Source organism: Hippocampus bargibanti, linkage group LG03 (assembly GCF_051943395.1).
Source record: "Hippocampus bargibanti isolate YZ-2025 linkage group LG03, ASM5194339v1, whole genome shotgun sequence".
Taxonomy (NCBI): Eukaryota; Metazoa; Chordata; class Actinopteri; order Syngnathiformes; family Syngnathidae; genus Hippocampus; species Hippocampus bargibanti.
In genome coordinates this window covers 21,694,209-21,720,010 of record NC_142736.1, presented here as the reverse complement: position 1 = coordinate 21,720,010, position 25,802 = coordinate 21,694,209, and the positions used below count along the sequence as shown (strand labels likewise).

At 42.1% G+C, this 25,802-nt stretch overlaps 1 protein-coding gene and 1 long non-coding RNA gene across 2 annotated transcripts in view; one reads left to right on the top strand and one right to left on the bottom strand.

The window, feature by feature from the left end:
* Nucleotides 1-543: 543 nt before the first annotated feature.
* The window catches only part of prtga (protogenin homolog a (Gallus gallus)), a 42,192-nt gene continuing 16,933 nt past the window's right edge, over nucleotides 544-25,802 (bottom strand). The window contains exons 7-18 of the mRNA XM_088993172.1: nucleotides 23,320-23,484; nucleotides 22,600-22,905; nucleotides 19,344-19,532; nucleotides 11,656-11,751; nucleotides 10,877-11,063; nucleotides 10,661-10,788; nucleotides 9,415-9,585; nucleotides 8,636-8,806; nucleotides 4,367-4,463; nucleotides 4,157-4,298; nucleotides 3,242-3,355; nucleotides 544-2,496 (exon numbers count right to left, since the gene is read on the bottom strand). Of these exons, the coding sequence (XP_088849298.1) occupies nucleotides 2,095-2,496; nucleotides 3,242-3,355; nucleotides 4,157-4,298; nucleotides 4,367-4,463; nucleotides 8,636-8,806; nucleotides 9,415-9,585; nucleotides 10,661-10,788; nucleotides 10,877-11,063; nucleotides 11,656-11,751; nucleotides 19,344-19,532; nucleotides 22,600-22,905; nucleotides 23,320-23,484 (2,168 nt within the window). The 3' untranslated portion in view covers nucleotides 544-2,094. The remainder of the gene's footprint in view (nucleotides 2,497-3,241; nucleotides 3,356-4,156; nucleotides 4,299-4,366; nucleotides 4,464-8,635; nucleotides 8,807-9,414; nucleotides 9,586-10,660; nucleotides 10,789-10,876; nucleotides 11,064-11,655; nucleotides 11,752-19,343; nucleotides 19,533-22,599; nucleotides 22,906-23,319; nucleotides 23,485-25,802) is intronic.
* LOC148900667 (uncharacterized) lies at nucleotides 21,033-21,893 on the top strand. The gene is made up of 2 exons (XR_016114365.1): nucleotides 21,033-21,636; nucleotides 21,719-21,893. It is a non-coding gene; the product is annotated as an uncharacterized LOC148900667 (long non-coding RNA).

Here is a 25,802-nt window from a genome sequence, read left to right as displayed (position 1 = left end):
GCATCCACGCTAAGGCCAATGATCAGGTGGTTCAGTACCTGCGTGCCACTGCTGGCACAAGTATGAAGCCATTTGAGGATTTCGTTCACATCCTGACTTATAGCGTAAGGTCCAGGCACTTGCATGCAGTTTTCCCTCACTGAAAATCAAAATTGCAATTGTGGAATTTTATAATCATTTCTCTAAGCCATAAACTAAAAGATATTTAACACAAAATAACATGTATATAATATTTTCAAGTCAGAAAACCTGATTCTTTTCTTGGTTTGGGCATATTTGCTGAAATGTTTTAAGATTTTTTTTTGTGTCTTGCATTTTAAAACAAAATGTAAAAAGTAGCGTTGTTGTTCCAACATTCTTGCCATAAATGTCAATAATACATCTTTTATTATTCCATGTATATCTTCATTTTATGCCAAATATGCACGCATTTTAGTTTACAACTGCAGAAACACAGAATTGCTCACGAGTATGACAAAGTGGTCCGACTAGTGAGGAGGAAAAAGCGCATAGATTTTCAGTTGGATTTAGAATGAAAGCATTAAGCATTTATGTGATACGCTGCAGGTGTGCTGAATTGCATTACTCGTGACTTGGACCTTAAAGTGGCTATCAAGCATAATGGAGGAAATGCTCAAAATGGCTGGCCATACACTTGCTTGCTTTGTGCCCATGGACACAAGCAGGAGGTAGACGTAGAAGAAAAACAAACAAAAAATAAAAAGGAAAATCACAAAAGGACTCGGGTCTTGTGTGGGAAGTCTCAGCTACTGGCAGAGATACATTCATAGCAAATCTATTCGGCATTTCGACACACAGCTTATTTAGTCCTGAAAAGATCGATACCCTGTCAGTTCACCATGTAACACTACATGATTTTTTTTCTATGTACTAAATTTTGTTCCCTGAGTTCAAGAAAGCCGACAAAGAATCAAATTAATGGGAGGTAGTATCAAAACAAGAACAGCGAGAAAAGCTGTCCACAAACAACACAAACAAACAAGAATATACATGACTTGCTTCCACGCCGTGACTAAATCATGGATACGAAAACACGTCTTAATACTGGCTCGGGACCTCGGCAACATCCGAGGAGACAAATGTGTGTTTTGCATCCATCTTCAGAAAAAGAATGGAAGCCACGACACCATGACTCAAATTGCAGTGAATAAGAAAAGGGTAAAGGAAAATCAAGACGAAATGGGAGGACGATTAGAAAAAAAAAATCATCATGAAGTTTCACAGGTTATGTAAAGTCGCACAGGACAGTAGTTATTAAATATACAGCGGAGGTTTGGCTCACAAGCGAACCGAGGTAGATAATCAGCGAAAAAGGACCTCCCTTTCGCTCCAGTGATAAACTCTCTTCAATAAAATCTTTCTTTTCTTAAACATTCATGGTGGGTGAGATTTAGTTTTTTTAAATGATATACAAAAGATAAAGAACATAAAAAAATAAAAGAAATGCCTGCTAAGATAAAATGGAGCAAGCTTGAGGATCACGGTTTGCAAAGTCTCACACACACACACACACACGCACACACAAGCAAAGCCACTGAGCACATTTCATATCAATAATTTCCCGCTTTGGATTCATGAACCGGTACATGCTTTAGTTTTTTTTACTGGTAAAACAAATCAGTGCATAAGTAGTTTGTGTAATAAAAAGCAGGATTTTTCCACAACTATAGATTTTTGCGCAGTGCACTGCACTTAACTCCACTTTCGCACGAGGTCAACTCAATGAAAGGCAAAACCGCATGCTACTGGTGCTATTTGTGACATAAAAATCAACTAGGTATCAATTGAAACTTCAACGAGTAAATTGTTCATTCTCTTAGAACTACCGGTATTCCAAAATTGAAATGCTACACTAGTCCGCTGAATTTTGTTCCTTGTGAGGTCAAATTCGTCACAGAACATGAAGGCCATACTACGTACTAGTAGGCAGTACTTGTGTTAAAAATGTCACTAGAAACTTCTCCTACTGCACTGAATTGTCAAGTAGTACTAGTTGACGAACCCGAAGGTAAATATGAAAGATATGGAACAAATGCTCAATTGGCTTTCCTTCTCCTGACACACATAATATACTCACACAACCTCACAGACTGAGAGCAGTGGCCGAGCGCTTTGGGCTTCCTGATGACAGCGGAGATCCTCAAGCGACTCCACCAACCTCAAATCCCTCTGACCATTTAGACGACACGCTTGTTCCTCTTCCTCGTCGCCACCGCTGTCATCCGACGTGGTCACAGATGTCTGGCGGCTGCTCGGTCCAGACAACAGGTTGATCATCTCCGTCTCGTCTTGGGAGAAGCGACCAGAGTCTGTGGTGGCGTGGCTGCCTTCGCTGTTGGAAGACCCTTCCGAATCCCCGGGAAGCCCGAGCAGACTCTGCGGGGGGGTGGTCTGTTCTGCGGGGACCGACAGTTCCTCTTTGTAGGTCAGTACGGTGGAGCCTGACTGGTAGGAAGCAGTCCCTCGTCTCGTTTTCTACAATACAAAGAGCAAGAAAAAAACACCTGTGTTACACACAAACTGGGGTTTCCATCCGTGAGCAGTGAAGGTTACAACAAAGATTTTCATTTGTGTTACTCGCGCGACTTTTAGTATCGCAGTCACCAATGTGATACCCAGACTGAGTCGCTCACAGGCTCCATTTATAAGTAGTTTAGATCATCATTGGTAAGACATTGCGGTGTTTCAAAAAATGTAGAAGTAATAATTGTAACATGTAAGCGTTTCCAGAGGTCTTAAAAAATAATGTCTTGTAGTTATATAGACATTTCCTAATTAATAATAATAATAATAATACATTTGATTTATCAGCGCCTTTCAAAACTCTCAAGGTCACTTTGCAGTCACAGTATAAGTTTCTCTGTGGGCGAGCAGTGGCAGCCACGCGCACCAGCGTTCACTCAACCCGGAAGTACTTAAATAGATCGAAAGCTAGCTAGCTAGCTAATAGATAGCCAGCTAACTAGCTAAATAGCTAATATATAGCTTTATTGTGAAACAGGATGAACGTGAGCGGTGTCCACCTCTCCATTAAAAGACAATTGGATATGTACCTCCATAGGTGGAGTGCAACCCAAATCAACAAACAACAAAGTTTTTAACCTTATAAACTGTCCAAAGTGGTAACCGCTGTCCTTCAAAGGGTTAGCGTAGAACGAATTTGATTCTGTTCCATTCCACTTTGTCAGATGCTTGATTTCAATGACTATGCTTACTTTACCTGCACCTCTTTCATGCTTTTGTCGCCAGGGCCACTGAAGGAAAACCATTTGCTTTTCTTCTCAGCACTAGACTGAACTGGACCAAGGGAATTTATGATGAGATTTGTTCCACCCTACGAAGGAAGGCAAAGTAAGCATGAATAGTTTACAAAATATGAACCCAGGCGGATATTTAGCGTACTCTAATGAGAAGCATCTCAGAAAAGTGGCATCTAAATCTGATTAATTACTATAACAGATTTGTTACCTAAAATAGTGTATATTGTGAAAATTACAGAATTTATTCTAATGCCATGTACATCATAATATAGTTCCGTACTGTGCATTGTGAAATAACAGTAAATTACTGTTAACTTATTTATTCATTGCCAAACGTGCAAAAAAATGTATCCACTCCAGTGCCATGGTTTTTGTCATTTTCACTCAAATTCCAAGGCCACAGAATATTGAGTTTTAGGACTACACAAACATTCAATGCGGCGTAAGAAACCTTAGACTGTCTTTCATCAGAAAAAAAGAGTTAATTCCTAAATGTTATGTGTCTGGAGTCATATGAGTTTGAAATGAGGATGGCTGTCCAAAATACAATGCAATACATACATATTGGTTTATATAGCGCTTTAACAACAGGTGAAGCTGGAACAAAGCACTAACATGGAAAAAAGGGAAATGTTGTCCCCTCGTTGAAGGGAAAAGCATTGACAGAGGCCTGGCCAGCGCTTTATCGGCACCCCAGCAAGAAAAACCAAAATTTGGGAATGGCACTCGACGTCATATTTTCAATTTCCGCATAAATTTGGGAATGGCAGTGAATGAATTATTTATGGTCCCACCATTTTGCAGCTATTTATACAGGAAAATTCATTACAATGTACAAAATGGATAACTAGGTGATTTGTTGCTGTGTTATGCACCTTGGTATCGATGAAATGATCTTGGCTCATCACGGCGATGTTCACATCAGGGCTCTCAGCGAACCCCTGTGAGCCGGGATGTCCTGCAGTAGAGGCGGGCGAATTCCTTCCTTCTCTGTGCATTTTAACGGCTGATTGTTTCCTACGAAGAACGCACAAGTAACATCAAACCGACTGAACCGTGGATGGCAAACTACTATTAGACTGTACCTATGTTTGCCTCGGCCTACGATGATGAAAGCACAGATGATGATGCACATGAGTGCAATGGAGACCCCCACAGTGATGCCCGTCATTGACGTTTGGTCTAGGTGGTAGAAGCCATCGGAAAACATTGCATAAAGTCAGATGAGGAAGTCACAATAATCCTCTGTCGACCATTTCTTTCCACCGCACTTCTTTTGATAAACCAATTTGTTTTGATTAAACAAAAATACAGTATCATGGTGGTGGGAATTTTTGTTTGATCTTGCAAATGCTTAACTTCAGCTCATTAAGTACAGTAGATGCATAATAAAGTGTTGTAATAATACATTTCCACCTTTGTAGCTCAATCATGGCCATTTAAAGGACAACCGACGTCACTTTTTTGTTTTTTAACTGACACCAGGAAAACGTTTTATAGCATCTAAAATACCCAAACATGTAGTATGATATTTTTAGTCAAATGCAAAACAACAATAAAAATGACTTAAAGTGTCCAAAATCTGCAAAAAATTGAGCTGCGAATTGGGCATTTTCAGAAAGTCCCGGCCCCATTTCGTGACGTCACGCCAAGACGTCTTGCATTGCTAGTGAATCAAAACAATGGCTTCAGATTCGGAGAATATGCTTTCTTGTTACACATCCAGTTATGAATATGATTCAAATAGTCCTGATGAACAACGCATACATGTTTGCAATCGATTAAAACAATTATTTGGGCCATTTTGAGGCAAACGGGCGGGGGGGGGAATGTCTCACCCAAAAAAGAGGCAATAAAATGGGCACCGAGCTGTGAGGAATGAATCAGCCCGTTTCCACAGGCTGATACATTCCTTCCATGGAGTTTGCCTCCCTCTGCTGGCGGCTTTTGGGTGTAAGACATGGTTTAAAAAAAACAGTACAGCAAAATACATTGACGTGATGGAAAGACGCTACAATGCGTCTTTTTTACGGTGAGGAGGCGGTCCTTTTCTGACGTCACGTACGGACTCGTCACCAACTCAAAAACAAGACTTCCTGAATGTTCAGCGCGAGTCTTAAAACGTAAAATATAGCGATATGCGGTGGAATCTAATTAAAATACACCCAGTAGAAGTCATTTGAATCAGAATCAGAATCAGAATACCTTTATTCGTCCCGCAATGGGGAAATTTGCAGTCCACAGCAGCAATTGAAGAGGGATGGGGTTGGGGTGGGAGTGAAAGGATAGAAAACAAGATATTCTAAGCATAACAAAATAAAAATGTCAACTGTATACTGTGCAAATGTAGATGTGCAAAAACCGTTCTATAAACAAGACTGTACATAGTGCAGAATCAAGAAATGCATTTAGATATATTGCAACAACCCATATTTACAAGTGTCCAGTTTTTTTTTTTTTTTTTTTTTTTTTTTCACATGTGATCATTGGGAATTGTGAAGCCTGACAGCAGTCGGTAGGAACGAGCGGCGGTACCTCTCCTTCTTGCAGCGCGGGTGTAATAGTCTCTGGCTAAAGGAGCTACCCAGAGCTGTCAGGATGGGCAGGAGGGGTGGGAGGGGCTGTCCGTCATAGCTTTTAGTTTAGCTAGCGTCCGTCTGTTGCCCACCTCCTCTAGAGAGTCCAGCGAGCAGCCCACGACAGAACTGGCCCGCTTGACAAAGCGCTCCAGTCTTTTTCTGTCCCGGGTGGTGATGCTGCCTGACCAGCAGACAATGCCATAGTGGATGGCTGAAGCCACCACAGAGTCATAGAAAGTCTTTAGGAGTGACCCCTGAACTCCAAAAGACCTCAGTTTCCTGAGGAGGAAGAGGCGACTCTGTCCCTTTTTGATTAGGGCATCCGTGTTTGTTGTCCAGTCCAGTTTATTGTTGAGAGTAACACCCAGGTACTTGTAGGAGGTCACCCTCTCAATGTCCGAACCCTGGATGTTCAATGGTGCAGGTGACGATTGTTTCCTGCAGAAATCCACCACCAGCTCCTTGGTTTTGCCGGTGTTGATCTGGAGGTGATTCTGCTGGCACCAGTCCACAAAGTCCTTTGTCAGTCCCCTGTACTCCCTATCGTCTCCCTCTGTAATGAGGCCGACAATAGCTGAGTCGTCAGAGAACTTCTGAAGGTGGCAGGTTGGGGTGTTGTAGTTGAAGTCCGAGGTGTAGAGGGTGAAGAGGAATGGAGCCAGGACTGTTCCCTGCGGCGCTCCGGTGCTGCAGAGAAGCCTGTCCGACTCACAGTTCTTTACCCTCACGTACTGTGGCCTGTTTGTGAGGTAGTCTGTAATCCAGGATGTGAGGTGATGGTCGACTCCGGCATGCCGCAGCTTGTCCCCCAGTAGACTTGGCTGGATGGTGTTGAAGGCACTGGAGAAATCGAAGAATGTGATCCTCACCGTGCTCCCAGCATTCTCCAGGTGCAGCAAGGCCGTATGGAGAAGGTAGATGATGGCATCCTCCACACCGATGCTGGGCTGGTAGGCAAACTGCAGCGGGTCCAGCGATGAGCTTGCCAGCGGTCGCAGGTGGGCGAGGACGAGTCTCTCCAGCGTCTATATCAGGTGAGACGTCAGCGCCACCGGTCTGTAGCTGTTGAGCTCTTTGGGGTTGGCAATGTTGGGCACTGGGACCAGGCATGACGTTTTCCACAGCTGTGGAACTCTGCCCAGCTTCAGGCTCAGGTTGAACAAGTGCTGGACAATGTCACACAGCTGGTCGGAGCAGGTCTTGAGGAGTCGGGAACTGATGTCATCCGGACCTGCTGCCTTCCTCACCTGCATCCTCCTCAGTTGGTTCCTCACCTGCGCAGTTGTGACAGACAGGCAGGAACCAGGAGGCAGAGTGGCGGCTGAGGGTGTGGCAACGGTTGGGAGGGCAGATGTTGGTTGTGGAAAGCTGGTCGTGAGAGGGGGCAGGGAGGGTAAGGCCACAGTGAGAGTTGGTGCAGGTGCAGCTACAGGTGAAGTTGACGGTGGGCCGGGGGCGGCTGGCGTCTTGTCAAACCGATTGAAAAAGCGGTTGAGTTCATCTGCCCAGTCCTTGTCTTTTTCGTACAATGTCACTGGGCTTTTGTGGCCTGAGATGTTTTTCAGGCCCTTCCAGACACCAGCGACATTGCTGGCTTGCAGCTGCTCCTCCATTTTCATCCTGTAGGCCTTCTTCCCCTCTCTGATCTTCCTCCTCAGTTGGATCTGCACGGCCTTCAGTTCCTCTCTGTTGCCCGACACAAAAGCCCTTTTCTTCTCCTTCAGGAGGACTTTTATGTCGGGATTAATCCATGGTTTGTTGTTGGCAAAACACCGCACAGTCCTGGTGGGTACGGTGTTTTGTTCACAAAAGTTAATGTAGTCTGTGATGGTGTTGGTGAGTGAGTCAATGTCTTCCCCATGAATCTCAGTAAAGAGCTCCCACCTGGTTGAATCAAAACAGTCCCGCAGAGCTTCTTCAGCTTCTGTGGACCATCTTTTGATCGTGCGGGTCACAGCTGGTTGCCTCTGGACAAGGGGTTTGTACACAGGCTGGAGATAAACCATATTGTGGTCTGCTCTTCCGAGAGGGGGGAGGGGGGGGGGGAGGGTTTGTATGCATCCTTGGCGTTTGAATAAAATAGGTCCAATATGTTATTGTCTCTGGTGGCACAAGTTACATACTGTGTGAATGTTGGGAGGGAGAATTTCAGGGAAATGTGATTGAAGTCCCCTGAGATGATAAACAAGGCGTTGGGGGACTGGGTTTGCAGCTTGTTTACAACAGATATGAGGGCATGGGAGGCATTTGAAGCCATTTTACAAATTATGGACACAACTTGTCTAGAGACGTCGGTTGTCCTTTAACTCATTCACTGCCAGACACGCAAAAATGTGTCCATTCCAATGCCGGGTTTTTGTCATTTTCACTCAAATTCCAGGACCCATAGAATATTGAGTTTGAGGACGACATAAACATTCAATGCAGCGGAAGAAACCTTAGACTCTCTTCTTTCATCAGAAAAAAAAGACTTAATTCCTAAGTTACATGGGTATGAAGTAATATGAGGTGCAATTGGGGCGGGCTGCACAAAGGGCAAATGCTGCCCCCTCGTGGAAAGGAAAAACATATCCAGAGGGCAAACATGGCCCTCTGGTACCTGAATGTTTATGTCGACACATTTGGACACATTTTTGCATGTCTGGCAGTGAATGAGTTAAGCAAGATTCTATTGAAGAATTTTTGCATTGCAGATTATGTTTACCTGTAGCTACACTAAACAAGTGTTGAATTTGAAAAAGAGTAGACATGAAATAAAATGAAGACATTGCTAACCATTGGTGTGTGTGGAGAGCCTCGGGTGGTGACCAGAGGAGGGATCTGCTCGCACTGTCAGCTCCACTAGATGAGAGAAGGGCCCATCGCCCATGTTGTTGGACGCCGACACTTTGACCAGGTAGAAGTGGCCAGGCTTCAAGTTCTCCAGAAGTGCCATGGTGATGCTCCCTGTCAGTCACACAGAAGCATAGCCTTGCTTTTTTTTGGTGTTGTATTTATGACTATGTTTCCATACAAAGTTGTTGAATGAAGGGGAACAAAAAATATTCTGACACATCATTTGAATATAAAAGCTTTGTAATAATCTTGGGTTGAAAATTGAAATTGGGTGTTGGTGTAATGGAATCCTGCACCGCTGCACTTTGAGGCCGACGCGCTAACCAGTCGTCCAGTGGGCCACCGTCATCAAATTGCAAATTTCATCATTGTGGGATGAATCAAGGTTTTCTGATTCTGATAATCACCATTATCATTTTTCATGTTTTGGTAGCAAATTGACATGGATTTCAATTACGGGTACTTGCTTGTAGGCGTGGTTCAAAAGATTGTGTGTAAATAAGGTGAAAAGCAAAGTAATCACTAAAGAAGGACAAACGCAGTGAATTTAAGCAGTCACGCAACACAACAGAGGGAAGAGAAAATGTCAGTGAAGATGAAATAACTTATTGATTTCCAATGGACCATTTGTCTAGGACTGGAGCAAAGCTTTGTGAATGGATTTATGTGTCTGCCTGCTTGTGTTGCTCTTTGATCCCTCTTCTCACACATACACATACCTTCTCTTTGCACCACTTGCCATTCCCCGGTGAGCCATTCATTTCTGGAGGCATACAGGATTGTGTAGTGTGTAACAGAAAGATTGGCCTCCTCTGGGGGTTTCCATGACACCAGGGCAGTGTCCTCCTCGATCAGAGTCACCTTGATGCTGGCAGGAGGCAGCGTTGGAGCTGTCCAAGATGGAAGATAAAGTCATGTCAACTCAGGTTGTCAGACTGATTTTTTTTGCCCTTGTACAGTATGTATGTATGGTTTCCATCAAAAGGCCTGTATGACCTTGAACCCGTATAACTGCATTATTATTGTCACACAACAAATGGATGGGTAACAAGCCATTAGATTGTGTGTTCACCTATGCTTGTTTATTTTAAAGGTGGGATTGTAAAAAAAAATATCTTGCAGTATCTCATATGTCAGCGGCCCGGTGATCCAGTGGTTATTAATGGTTGTTCGTTTCTGCGTGCCCTGCGATTGGCCAGCAAACGGTTCAGGGTGTCCCCGTCGACTGCTCAATGCCGGCTGGAATAGGCTCCAGCAGCTTCTGTGCTAGTTAAAACTGTGAAGTAGACATGCTAACCACTAAATCAGCGTCCACTCGTGGTGAGCCGTCAGGGCCTGCGTGGGCTTCTCAGCTGGCCTTATATCTGAATCACAAACTAATGTTAATTATATTTTGTTCACGAATTTTTATTAAATCATCCCACATTGTCTTTCAGCTTCCTTTCATTGCTTTTCCCTTGTTGTGCTGCTTCCAGATGTGATTTGTATTTCAGCATTTAACCAATCACATTTCAGCCATCATTTGTTATTAGGGTCAGAAATCTACCAACACACCTTCACAATCAGTTCCGCAGGCCCTGCAGCATAAAAACCAATGTAGATGAAACTGTTGCTTTAACCAATCAGAGTTCGAGTTGACAACCTAAGGCCTGCTGGAAGGCGCTGGAAACGTCAAGAGTTTTCGCAAACTACAATTGACTGGTCACATGATTGGCTAGTCACTAATAGATGGACATCATTTCACAAGTTATTTTCAGGCCAACGACACCCTCAAGTGGACGTGTAGTAAATCACACCACACTCACAGCTGTGGAGTGATTCAGACGTCGCATTACTGAAGGCCTAGAGTTGACATGCACGGCTAGCCACTGGCGTCCACATTGCGTACAATGAATTGAAGTGTGTTCATTTATAATTCAACGATATGATTCAGCATCAATGATTCGCTGATGAGAAGGCACTAACCCTCAGGGAATGTGCTCTGGTATACCACGGGACTCCATGGGCTGGACAGCTGGTCAATATGAAGCCGGATAGCAAATTCATACTTGGTGTTGGGCTGCAGATCTCGCACGAAAAGACTTTGCTCATTCCTGAATGCAAGATTGATATTAAAAAAAATGTAAGCCTGATGAATGCATAAACACATCTATGGCACATGCACGGAGAATAAGCTCTTACGTTTGCAGGTAAAGCACCAGGGAGGCGTTCTGCAAACTGATGGGATTGCATCGGACGGTGTAGTTGACCGCGTGGCTGGAGGTGAAGGCTGGTCGGCCCCAGTGAAGAAAAATGGTTGACGAACTGTTGGTCTTTGCATACACGTTATGTGGTGGTGGCGGAGGCGGCACGAGGCGATCTCGGACAGCTGACAAATGCAAAGAGGAAATGATACTTGCTGATAGCATCGGAAAGATACGTATTTAGTAAGGCCTGGCTTATTTGATTAGCTATTTTGAGCTCTTTTTGCAAAACATCATACAATGTTTTGCTGATTTTTCTCTCTTTTGTGAAGTTGAACAAATGACAGATATAAGATTGTAAACTAGTCAGATGTTTCGCCTATAATTCATACATTTATAGCTGTAAACATGAAAGGGGGAAAAGCGAGTTATTTCATTCAGATTTTTTTTTATAAAAACATGAATTGTTTTGGGTATTGTTTGGACTAATTATGAAATCAACATCAACATCTTAAAAGTTGGATTCCGGTACTTATTGAACATCACAAAGGTAAAACACAGAGAACATCAACTAATCTTGCATTTTATATCATTCAGCCCCCAATTTTAAAACCACCATTAGGTGATGGATTTTTCCAATATGGAAAGTATGTACAGGCTAGTCCAAATTTAGAGCTGTGCACTTTCAGTGTCGTAACACAGCACAGCAAAAAAAGTGTTGTGTTAGTCTACCTTTTTTTCAGTGTTGTTGACACAAGAAATGCTTTTCAAACTCACAGACACATCCGGGAGTGCTGATAGTTTGGTCAGCCTGGTAGCCATCGCCGATGAAGTTGTAAGCCAGAAGTTTCACGTGGTACTTCTTCCGTGGGTCTATATTTAAAAAGAAAGTAGATGACAACATGTTAAAATCAAACAATGTAGGGTTTCAGTTGTGGACATTGATTAAGAGTGACAAAGATTTCCTGCTTCTGATCACTGAGAATTAATTGGACCCATTTATTCTAACTGAGTAGGTGGAGGGTTAATGGGGGCTTTGGATGAGAACCATGTCAACGGGCCAGATGCTCTCACGATACCATTTTGACTGGATCAATGACCCCGTCATCCATCTTATGAATGCAGAAAAAAACCAAAAAGGTCCTTTCTCTTACTCAGGTCAACCTCTGCTCCTTAGTGGTCAGCGGACACTTCTATTCACAGTCACAACTGGGAGGTTAAGGGGTGGGGACTGGACTAAGAAAATCTCCTGGGAAAGACATTGGTGGTGGTCAACGGCAGTTGTGGGCCGCAGTGACCTTAAGGACCCTGCCCATGTGACCAAATTCAATTGTTTATTTCACACTATGGATTCACAAGATTTTGAAGATAAAATCCCGTTATACCGTGCAATATGGTTTAAATGAGGATATATAATACATTATTCCGCAACTTTCATTCAGCGTACAAAAAGTGAAAATTTAATTCAACAAATACATGGTGTTCATTTCCAAACGACCATGACTTGGCTTACCGACAATCTACACAAGTATGAAGGGAAAAACAGGCAATTTAGCAAGCACATTCATATTTTTGGATTGATATTGTGACTGTAAGTTAAAAATGAGTTGCATGGTTATGCCATCCATTTCCTCAAACATGTTCATGAATGCCCGTTCAATGTTTACATCAATATCAATTTGGTACAATTCCATCATTCATACCAAGATTACATTATTTTGGTCCTGGTCCCAAAAATATTTTAATTAAATTAACACGACGTAATTTTGTTCCGTGACCATGCTCGTAACTCACTTGCGTGTTGTGTAACAATTGCATCTAAAATAATCTTTCACCATTGAAGTGCATGGAAACCAGAAACATGGCACTCTGTAAAAAATACTTCTCAAAAACATACAATAATGGCATAATTAAATAGAATGTAAGAAAATTTTGGGGGGTGGGGGGTTCAAATTCAATGGTCATTGTGCTGATCCTTTTTGTATGCATGCCTTGGCCATTATGATAACAGGCATACCTGTACTGATAAACTGTACATCGAGCCAGTCTCAAATTCTTGCTTGCAATTCAGAACCAAAAAAATTCCAGTCACTGTCTCAGGGCAGCAAAGTTATAAAAAAACATATGTGCACATGTACCTTCAGTTGTGGTTTCAGAAGAACAACATAAGATTTGTAATGTTAAACATTAGCAGAATAATGGAGGGGAAAAGTTATGAGCACACACGAGTGGAGGTGTTGAGGAGGGGGAGGAGTGGCTCGCCTTATACCCCCCACACGGGCCTGAGGAGCTGCACTGGAGCCAGACCAAGGCCAGGGGGTCAAGCTGAGATAAAACTCAGGTCACGGGTGTGAAATATGAGAAGAAACTCACAGGGATTCTTATTAGTTCCCCTAACTCTGCCATCATACTTTGCATAGTTACAAACTATTTGAGAGTTTTGGATACCGAGCTAAGGGACCTAAATGAACACTTTACTTTGATGCCTTTTTGTCTCTCTCAAAAGAAAAGCATAATGTGCATCTCAATACAAAAGACCTGGCGTAATTATGTTACAGAGGATCTTCGACGGGGTGAGTGGGGTGCGGGGTAGAGGGCGTAAACTGTGACATCTGGGCTATGACCTTTGACATGGAATCCGGGCAAGCTAAATCCTGCAAAAGGAGGGGATTTTGGGCTCTTTTGGAGGTGGGGGAGGGTCAAGCACAGGAAATGCAAAAACAGGACAATACTACAGAGAGTCACATTTAAATGCTGAATTGTTTGAACTGGTGAAGGAAGTGTGGTTCATTTCCAATGCAGTTTCTTGTGTTTTGGTAAAGTCAACGTTTCAAAAATAGGTCCGTTTTTAATTGTCTCATTCATTGCCTAAGTAAAGCTAAACTCGGTGCACATTGGAAACTTTCATTTCACAGCAGCAAATTGATGAAAATAAAAGCAAAGGAAAAGAAGAAGTAGAAAAACAAAATACAGGAGCTGCTTTAAAGGCAGCCACTCTCGTGTGGCTATCTTGAAATTAAAATAATAATAATAATGTGACACAACACTAAGGACAAGGTCATTCAATCTTAATCACTTTCTGCACCCTCTTTGTTACATGACGCAGTTCTTAATTGAAAGAGGAGAGAAACAAAGCGTTCTTTTCACCAGCAGATCAGGGACGTCATGGTGAAATGTGCACGTCTGCTACAAGCTAAATATTGAAAGCAAACATGAAGCTGTAGCATCCATCAACGAAAAGAGATTGTCTGACATCTCCTGTCCCACATAAATCCACTTCAATTCCAAGCCGCAGCAGTTCCACATACGCATCGGCGCTCTGCTCTGAAATTGTATTCTTAGAATACAGCATTCTTCAATTCAGAGAGCTTCCTCGAGTAAAGTATCTTCCTGTGCTTGCCACAGGTGTAAATCTCTCATGGCTTGACTTCCATCAATCAATCAAAGTGTTTGTAGTAAAGGGCACATTTGAGCCATTAGTGGTCACCCTCTTCTTTCTTTCTTCTTTTTTCAACTGCAAAAATGCAGACCTCATTGGCCTCTCACGTTTTGTTCTGCCCTACGAAAGGCCCCCCAGGCCGTAAGCAAGCCCGCCCTGAACAGGGGTCGTAAACGTCAGGACTCACCCCAGCATCCATCATCCCGTCCCCCGCATCCTCACTCTCACCCTGACACACACGCATACCCAAAAACAAACAGAAATGTCAGCGCAAATTGATCCTTCAAGTGATCTCCAGGATGACACGCATCACACATATTGAGGTTGCATCAACAAAATGAACAGATGACGTGTTGTCAGGAGGCATGGATGTCCACTTGGGGACACAGCGCTGCCTGGTGCCAAAAGGTTTGAGTTATTTGAGCTCACCCCACAGGCCAGGCAAAGGACACACATTGGAGGAAAAAGTCACACCTTTTACACTCGAGCGGAACCTCCGGAACACATTCCTGTCCCTCCCGGTGCGCTTTCAATCATTTGGGACTGCTCAAACAGCTCAGAGTCAGCCTTCGTGCAGCCATATACCCAGTGCTGAATCACCAATATCCACTTTGGTCACAGCTGAGCATTCCAAAATCAATGTTATTGACAATAGAAGGATGGATGCTTATTCTATTCTTTTTTCAACACTGCTATTAACTCATTCACTGCCAGACGTGCAATCAACAGTAGCCAAAATGGAACTGTATAGTGCCACTTAGCAGTTTTTTTGACAACGATACTAGTGCAACGTGTTCTACCGGAAACAAATTCCTTGTGTGTCCTACATACTTGGCAATAAAGATGATTCTGATTCTGATCTTCTGATGTTTTGGAAATGCTATTTAGAATACAAGAATTTTCAAATGATGAAGGTCCTCTGGTCATCAGGAAAATGAACAGGCAGCGTTTTTGTGTCTGCTTAGATTAAATCCTCAATATGTGCAGAACCCAAAGAAGGTATGACACTGGAATTCTCTCTAATTTAGATCCACTCTGTTCGAGTACTCAGAGGAAACTCACTTGTGAAAAGGAGATAAAAGCACTTAAAATGCTAAATATATATCTATAACCCATAAAGACAGCAGAGATAATCAGAAGGGGATTTCGTCTGCCTTTAAAACACTTCTGAATTCGTTCAAAATGGAATTCTCACGTTTAGGTTATTCATTCATGTACTACAGTAAAGTCTCGTTATATCGATATTCAAGGGAGTCCGAAAAAATATCGATATAACCGGGACTATCGATATATCCGACCCTGTTTGCATGTATTTTTCTCCGTGCGACTATTGATATATCCGATATCGATATAACGAGACTTTACTGTATATTGAAATGACAACATAGAACAACCATGCAAAAAGATGAATGTGCAACATGGGTGAAAAACAATGTCTTAACTCTCACACAACAGAAATCTAAATCAAAACAAAAAATATGTTAAAAATCCCTCACACGCCCAGAAAGTGCTCCATAATTCATGCCAAATAATTCTAATTCTAATTCTAATAATTCATAATTCTTAAGGGCTAGGAACAAGGTGGGTAAATTTCTGTTCATTCCCATGCAACGTTTCCAAATGTAAAATTTCCAGATTTGCGACACAATAATAAATGCTTATTCTATTCTTTTTTCAACACTGCTATTAACTCATTCACTGCCAGACGTGCAAAAATTTGTCCACTCCAGTGCCAGGATTTTTGTCATTTTCACTCAAATTGCAGGACCCACAGAATATTGAGTTTTAGGACGACATAAACATTCAATGCAGCGTACAAAACCTTAGACTCCCTTCTTTCATCAGAAAAAAAGAGTTCAGACCTAAGCTATATGGGTGTGTAGTAATATGAGGTGCAAGTGGTGGCGACTGTTCCTCATGGAAGAGACAAACACTGCCAGAGGTCTGACCAGTGCTTTATCGGCACCCCGCAAAAAAACCCCAAAAGCTGAACATATTCAGGAATGGCGCTCCTTGTCATATTTTCAATTCCAGAATAAATTCGGGAGTGGCAGTGAATGAGTTAAAACCAAAAAAAAGCTCACACACATTCAAATCTCACATTCAACAAAAAAAAAGTTCTATTTCAACCAAAAAACTTCCCTCAACGAATGCACATGCAAACACACAAAAAACAGGATCTTATCCAAAAGCCTCACACTCAAAGAAAACAACTCACACACTCACCCCCAAACACTTTCACACTCACAATATTGCTCTTCCACACCATCTTTCAATAATTTATTTATTTTTTTTTTATTGTGATTTTTTTTTTTTGTCCAAGTGAGAGTAAAAAAAATGCGCATGAAAGGAAGCTTGAAAATGAAAACAAAGCCATATAAAATCACGGAGGATGATTGACTTTGCCGTGTAAAGGAGATCACTTAAAATATCCATAGAGGGCGTTCAAAGTGTATGAAGTCAACCACAAGAAGAATGCATGCCCCTAAGCAATGCTAATACAAGTGGAACGCTAACAAGCATGAAAACAAGCAGGTAAATTTACCCATTGTGGGACTAATAAAGGTTATCTCTAAACTTTGAATATGTTAATGAGTACTCCCAGGAATCCAGTGGGACTTTCACTTTAAAAATATCATCCTGTGTGTTTTGGGTATTTTAGATGCTATAAAACGTTTTTCTGATGTCAGCTAGGAAACAAAAAAGTGATGTCGGTTGTCCTTTAAGTCACCTTTTACGTGACTATTGAAGGACAACCAACGCTACGAGCAAGGCAAGACGTCCTGGCGTGACGTCACGAACAAGGGGGCAGGACCTTCTGAAACTTGCCATCTCCGAGGTCATTTTGAAGTAGTTTTGGGACACTTTAACTCATTTTTATTGGTGTTTTGCATTTCACTAAAAATATCAGCCTGCGTGTTTTGGGTATTTTAGATGCTATTAAACGGTTTTCTGATGTCAGTTTGGAAACAAAAAAATGGTGTCAGTTGTCCTTTAAGTAAGGAATTCAACTGTGATAAAACAGTTTTGGTGATACTTGATGTCCCGATACTGTATGAAAAAAAATGATGTTTGTATTTGATAAACGCAGCCTTGAGTGTGTTAATCTGAGCAAGCTAAATGAACTTTTAAAAAGCAGAATGTTCACATGAGGTGCATTTGAAAAGTCTACTTTGAATAGATTTAATCCAAGAGTTGGGTTTTCTTTCACGTAGGTAAACACGCTGATTGTTTGGCCGACAGCTCGGCTGGTGAGGGGCTGCAATGGTTTCAAGCCTCGGCCAATAAAGCAGCTTTGTGACTCTTGAGAGCCAAACACAATGAGATGCTTTGATGTGGACAACACTGATTGTGGCCATAAAACACACAGTAAATCTGCCTCCACTATCGGCCGTCCCCACTCTTCTAAACGCCACCGAGACTCTCCTTTGGCAAAGCGGATTTTATTTAGCTGAAACTTTGGTTTGAAGACAATCGAAGTTCAGAGTGGCTTAATGTTTATCAGTGGCTAGTTCAACACGCTGTGAATTTATGATTCAAAGTGGGAAGTCAGCTATCCAACATCAAACAAAAAATACTTGATCGGAAGTAATGCAAAAGTAACAGCTCGGAAATGTATTTTGATTTTTTTTATAATAAGAATAAGAATAAGAATAAGAATAAGAATAAGAATAAGAATAAGAATAAGAATAAGAATAAGAATAAGAATAAGAATAATACATTTCATTTATAAGCATATTTAGCTTTGCTTACATATAATAACTCTCACCAAAACCAAACGAGTAAATGAAAGAAGCAAGGTTTTGTTTCAAAGGTAGTCGTTTATTGCGCCCGCTCGTTTCTTTTGAATGCTATTAAACCATCACACGGCCTAATTTACAAGTCAGCTGTTGGCCACCTGGTTGACCCCCTCCGGCCACAGATGGTCAGTTGTCCACTACATTGCATGAGACTTCCTCTTCACACCCCAAAAAAACAAAACAAAAAACAAACAAAAAAACCAAAAGCTAGAATGAATGCAAGTGACCTCAAAGGCCAGAGGAGCTGTGATGTGCTCCCGTCCAACCGACACTACAGAGCAGCTGCTGAAAAGACACTGACACACACGCAGGCACACACACACAGGCCCCATGGAAGTGAGACCTGATCCCATTCTTTCTATTCTACACCTAATGAACTTCTACCCAACACAAGACACAACTTTTTATCTGTCATCAGAGTTGTGTGAAAATCTAGCTCGGTAGCTATTCGGTATTGGTAAATAGGTATACAAGAACAGACTGAAAATATTTGAATAAAAACTACAGTGAGAAGAAAGATCTAACAATGGCACATCCAACTGATTATGTAGTACATAGAGATGTAGTGTGGTAGTTATTGTGAATTAAAGTGAAGTATTATTGTCTTTGCAAGGACAGAACATTTTGACACATCGCTGGTGTTAAACCTCTCTACCCCCTCAATAAAACGTGCAGTGTCGTCTGTCCGCAATTCATGTCAGTGGCTGATCAGAATCAGAATCAGAATCAGAATCAGAATCATCTTTATTGCCAAGTATGTAGAACACACAAGGAATTTGTTTCCGGTAGAACACGCTGCACTAGTATCGTCGTCAAAAAAAAAAAAAAAACTGCTAAGTGGCACTATACAGTTCCATTTTGATGCGCTCCTTTCTGCAGCCAAGTGTTAATTGCTATCCATTTTTTGAGTGAGTTATACTTCTGAGAAAGATCTATTGTCCAAGAGAGCATTTGAGATTGGTCAATTATTTCAACCCTTATGAGCACTGACTGGCTAAGAGAATAGTTGTAGTTTTTATATCCTCTTTCAAAGTAAAGAATTGTCGTTTTATAATGACTCATGAATGCCTTTTTGTATGTCAAATAACATACGTCCACCATTCTGAAAACAATACTCATGTTAGGTAGCCAAATTTTTGCCCCACCAATTTAAAGAGTCAGTCAGATTATGCAATATTCAGTGTAGCCAAGAAAAGTGAAGTAATTTGGATGAAAGGTCAACTCACCAAGGCCTCCAATGGTGTGTGAGTGATCCGAGGCACGCAGCTGAAGTGGGGCGCTCTCGGACTGGCTCTCCTCGTGGTAAAAGAGCTTGTAGCCTTGTACGCTGGCCAAATTTCTCTGCGCTAGCCGCCAGCGCGCCGAAATTGTGGTGCAGTTCAAGGGCTCCAAATGCAGCTCGGGAGAAAGAGGCACTGCGGACGCCATTCATCATTCATCATCATCATCATCATCATCATCATCATCATCAGAAGGATTGCATCATGTTGCAGAAACAGGTGCATGTAATAGTGCGCTATTTGTCTTTACAAGCTCCACAATTCCACATGCTAGTAGGATGACAAGGATAAGTAGCACTGGTCATGAAAGATGGAGGACACTGATTTGCTGTGGCGACCCCTTGAAGGGAAAAGCCGAAAGGAAAAGGAGTCAGGAAAAATAATCCATTAACTCATTCGCTGCCATCTTGAATTTATTCGGGAATTGAAAAGCATGATGTGTAGCGCCATTTCTGAATTTGTTCACGTTTTGGCTTTTCTTGCTGGTACCGATAAAGCTGCGGTCAGGCCTCTGGCAATGTTTTTCCCACTCACGATGGAGCAGCATTTGCCTTTTGTACAACCGACCCCATTTCAAGCTCAGATAATTTCAGACCCATATAACTTGGGAATTAACACCTTTTTTCTGATGAAAGAAGAGAGTCTAAGGTTTTGTACGCTGCATTGAATGTTTATGTAGTCCTAAAACTCAATATTTGGTGCATCCTGGAATTCCAGTGAAACCCTGGCACTGGAGTGGACACATTTTTGCACATGGTATGGCAGTGAATGAGTGAATGAGATCTGCGGTTTTTGTACGACCACCCTGAATTGTCTCACCAGCAACACCGAATGACATATTAGCACATGGACCTTAAGCTCGCTTATCAGGTAAATTGTCAAAAGGCTTTTCCATGTTGTTAAAACAGAATAACTTTTTCTTGGCAGGAAGCTACAATTCTCTGCAGGAAGCTGTTTCTAGTCAAAGGAGTCGTCTTTGAAAAGGAAAAACACATTTGATGTTTCCCAGCTGCTCCACACTTAATCCACAGCAGGCACGACCTCCCTGACGACAGAGGGAGTGATTTCACACATTCTCATTTTAGGAATGATGACTGTTAGGAGACACCTGAATTTCAACAGAAGACACGGCAAATAGAATCCCCACAAACACCCCCCACCCCTCAGTACTTTCCTACCACCTCAAAGCTCCTCAATGGCCATCGAATCTTTCCCACCCGGAGGGCTGAGTGGCTCCCTTTATGACCCATGACTGAAACCCTTCCAATGTTACTGACAGCATAGGGCAAAGGTCAGCCAGTAACAAACGCAATGCCTTAACAAGATTATTGGCAAACTTCTCTAAGCAGTTTGACAGACCGCAGGAATTTAGCCTTTCTTTAAATACAGCGGTGCCTTTGCCACTAATGTGCTATATCATTCAAACATAGATCAAACACACTTAGATTTAATGGTTTAACACCAAGCAGATCGTTACAACTAAGCTGTGGTAATGTTAGTAGAATGATTAATGTGATTTTTTTTTCATCTTTTCATGTGAATGTATACAAATGATATTTGATATTGATATTGATATTGATAGTCTTTCGAGAAAAATGTGAAGTAGACAACAAAATGTCGGTTGCTTAAAAGTTAATAACAGCAACAATGATGCCTGGCAATTAATGGGTTTTTGCATTGCGTGTTAGCATTAAGCCAACAAACCTTTGTAAAATGAACTGATTTGTGGTAGTTACTGTAAATACACAAGGTGAAATTCTCTTTGGGACCTTAGGCAGCATGAATATGCCAGTACTGTTTTTGAATGGGAGGAATGTCGGAGCCATTTGACTACCATCGCTGGACAGCTCTGGGGCCATTGTGCTTTTTTTGCGCCTGTAATGGGCCGCATCGTCACAGCCCCGCTTTGTTCAGTGGAAAGGTCAGTGCTGTTGGACAGTCTGCGGTTGGATGGATGCATGGCGTGAGGAGCCCGCGATAAGAAGAAAGCAGCGTCAGCGCAGAGCGCCGATGCGTATGTGGAACTGTCGCGGCTTGGAATTGAAGCGGATTTATGTGGGACAGGAGATGTGAGACAATGTCTTTTCGTCAATGGATGCTACAGCTTCGTGTTTGCTTTCAACATTTAGCTTGTAGTAGACGTACAAATTCCACCATGACGTCCCTGATCCACTGCTGACATGGATGCTTTGATCCTCTCCTCTTTCAACTAGAACTGCTTCATGTCATCGCAAAGAGGGTACAGCAAGTCCTGAAGAATGAATGACTCCGTGTCTTTGTGTTGTCATATTTGTTATTTTTTCATTTTTTTTCTCCCCAAGATGGCGGCGCGTGAACACGCAGCGGCTCCCCTCTCCCGGCAAATTGGCGTTTTCATGTTTATGTTTGTTAAGTAATTATAAGTACCTTGCATGCTGGGTTCGAGAGGACAGTAATTTCATCTGTGCTGTATGTCATGCATATTAGCATATTTGACAATAAAGCTGACTTTGACTTTAGACTCTGAGTGAATTTCAACTATTCCAATTTAATTTGCACTTCAACGTATTATCTACTGCACCACTCTCGATGAAAATATTGTTGGCAAAAGTATTACACATGAATACATACACAGAAACCAACTGAAATCATATAGTTGGTGAGGTGCCCAAAAAGTTTGCAACCCCCTCTCACTCACCTCAAATCGGCAAAGTTTTGGACATCTAACCCGAAAAACTCAAATTGTGTTGTTGCATTTATAAGTCAAGGTATGTGTCACGTTTCGGTTTGAGACCAACGGGTGGCACAGTCGTCCCCCGACTGCAGCTGCACAGGTATTGGTCGTTTTAATCAGTGGCAGTTAAAAGGACTCCTGGCACAACCATTCAGTGTCGGGTTATTGTTTGTTTCACCCTGTCAGGTGTATTTCAACGTGTCATGTTTTCCTTCCTGGTATTGTTTGCTACTTTGGACCTTTTTGTTCTGATGACTTTGTTGTTTGACATTTTGTTACTGCCGACTTTATTTCATACAATTTTAATACAATCTCTCCAGCCTGCTTTTTTGGGATCCACCACCACCTTGCAAAGTGTGACAGTATGACTGTACTTGGTGCTATAAATGCTATTAAAACATGCCTGAGACTATTTAAATAAGGTATTTTTAGATTACAGATTGCAAATATGGTGGTCTGTAATGTAACACCCGCAGTGGACATGTTTACCTTGAGCATTGGATGCCTTTGGGGTGCGGTGGGAGGTCCAGGCTGACTGTTCACCCCAGCCAACACGGGTGGCCGCAGCAATTCGCAGGAGATAGATTGTGTCAGGCTGTAGTTTTTCCAGGAGGTACTGCGTCTTTTCTCCAGGCAGCTCGATTTGAGAGGGTGAGCTCTCATCGCTGGTTCGGTACGATAAACGGTAGGCCGAGACTCGGCCGCGGCTCAGCTTGTCAGGGATGGGTTGCCACGACACCTGGATGTCAGTCGGGCTATGGCTTGTGAGGCTGAGCTCGGGGGCGCGGAGAGGAACTGGGCAGCGACAACATAGGAGAAATTACGTTTTGCTTGATAATGTGAAATTTCAATGAACTCAAATGGAATTTTTTAAACAGACTGGATGATTGTTATGTTGGACATGGGCTCAAAGTATCTTGGTGAACAGCACAGGTACATTAACATGAAAGCCAAGGGATCCAATGAGGTAATCCAAGAATCCAGAAAAGTGGGACATTAACACTAACATGGCCATAAATGAACTTGTGTACATAATCAGAGATAAACAGCAACACAGGCAGAGGGATAGTTGACCCTGCCTTTCTGTCAATAACAACAGTACTCATTGACTGCCCTAAAACATCTCGCAAAACAAGCACGAAAGTCAACCGACATCCCAATTGGTCAACATGTAACTTATTTGAAGGGTGTGATTGTTGAATTCCTCACCATCCTCGAGCGTGTGCTGGAACATGTGGTCAGACATGCGACTGGCTCCCATGGGCATGTAGGCCACCACGTAGAAGGTGTAGTTGCGAGCAGGCTCCAGGTCATCAATAATATAACGAGTCGTATCATTTCCAATCACAACTTGGTACTCCTCATTGTTTAGCCCTGGACAAATGACGACATGTAAAATTACTTGTTGTAATTTAAAATTTGATACATTTCAATAACTACATGAACACACCCTAATTTGTATGCTAATTTGCATGTTCATTTCAATCATATAGAGATGAAGCATTTGTGTTTAGTGACAAAACTGTTTTGATTTCAGATGTGGTAAAGAAAGTACTGTATTTTCCGGATTGTAAGGTGTACCTTCAACGAATGACATATTTTACTGTTTCCATATGTAAATCGCACTGGATTATAAGGCGCAAAGAGTGCCTTATAAAAAGAGTGCCTTTTGAAAAAAAAATCAAAGGCTTTCAAGAGCACCTTATAGTGCAGAAAATACGGTACTTTTCCGGTTCTCCCGAACGCCTCATTCAGGCATTCCTGAAAAGCGTAACAAAGTCTGCTTTCCTTTCTAATTCACACGCTCTGACTGGCTTCCCATGATATGTATTTTTGGACATTTAACCACACAGGCTAATTAGTTTCTTTTTTACAGAGACTCTATTCAGTGCTAGCACTTGCAGCCTCAGGTGCAGGGTGGACTGTGTGCTTCTATTCTCACAGCCTGCGGATATGTCACTGCGTCTAAATAACAATGAGAGAGGTCTGCAGTTTAACAATAACCACTTTTTTGACCCCATCTGTTACAAGATCTAGCAGGTGTTCTTTTTTCCCCCCTGTGGCATTTTGTACATTTCCCCTGACTAATTGAAGTCAGCGTAATTATAATGAAGTGCGGTGCTTGTTGATTTTTTTTCTCTCGGTGTAACATTGTTCTACTGTGACTCTTCTTGTCACGAGTAAGAGTTCCCAGGAAGACTGAAAGTAATTTCTGCCGCCACACTGCAATCCTTGGTGAGTTTTTGAATAGCTTCCTCTGTTGCTTGAATGTTATCAGCCAAAAGAAGGGCCCCAGGTTCTTGAAACTTCACTGCACTCTTTCTCTAAAAGGGGTCTAATCCTGTTTGTCAAGATAAGGAGGTTTTTCCTCTTTTTTTTAGCTTTTCTTTGTCTGACCTTTCCCTGCCAAGCATAACAACAACTGCTTGTGGTCAGCTACCTCAGGATTTCAAAGATATACAATTGGAGGCCGGATTTAAAGACAGTTTCCCATCATACTTCTGTGTTAAGATAGGATAAATGGAACATAATAATGACATAAATTCAGGTTTTTTTCAACAAGAGATTAATTCATCAATAAATCACCGATTGGACATAAAAGATTTTTTTCCTCCCTCATTTTACATACATGGGTTAGTGACAAAGGAGAGGTGCTCATTAAGACATTTAGAACAATATTACAATGATTTTTTTTCAATGCACTGCATGGTTCCACTGTGGTTAAAAGAGGAAAGTAAATTCATCTGCTCTGTACGATGCGTATTGAGCAGGGGTAATCAATACGTCGATCGCGATCGACCAGTCGATCTCCAAGGTACGATTGGTTGATGCATGACAAGGTGATGTGACATTGTCATGAATTGACGCTATACAAATAAAGTTGAATTGTTTTGAAAAAAAACTATACGTCAGCCTGTCAGCCATGCCTTCACTTGATTGATACACCGCACAACCAATCAGGTGACAGCTCATTATTCGGTACAATGTGTGCTCAAATAACGCTTCTGAGCGTTTTAAAGGTAACAAGGGAGTCAGCAAAATCCTTCACTAAATCCCCATGGTGGGGTGAGGTTCAATTTGGATCGTTCGTACAACAGACTTCTTAGGCAACATAGGCTTAGTTATGCTGATGAAGTGATACCAGAGAAAATGGGGCAATCAGGCCAGTCGTAGACCTCGTACTCAGGTAGGACAATAGAAGTAATCAGTCAGGACAATAGAAGTAATCAATGTAGCCGCAGGGAGTAGTCCTCTGCTCCCCCCAACCTGAGAGCAAAGACCAATCATAGCAGAGTCCGGCACCGCCACGTCTGGACAGTAGGGATATATATAGGGACGAAACTACCAGCAAAAGACTTTAGTTCGCTGACGAAGCATCATGGATAAGAAGCAAAACGTCCGACACCTTCAAAGAAGTACAGATGACGACTGAAGAAACCTTCTCATCGAAGCTAGTCATTAGTTACATCCTAATTTTTCGCTGGTTTTTCCCCTCTAAAACGCAAGATAGGGTTGAAAATGAGTGGGGGCAGCTGGACCAAGTAAGAATGGGAGTAGGACTATTTTTTCAAGATGACATTTTCAAAGTGCGTTTGTCTTGTCTGTCAGTTATCAGAGTGAACTCAGGTAATGGCAAAAAATGTATATAAATATGTTGTGTTGTGCAACATATGCGATTATACATCAACAGA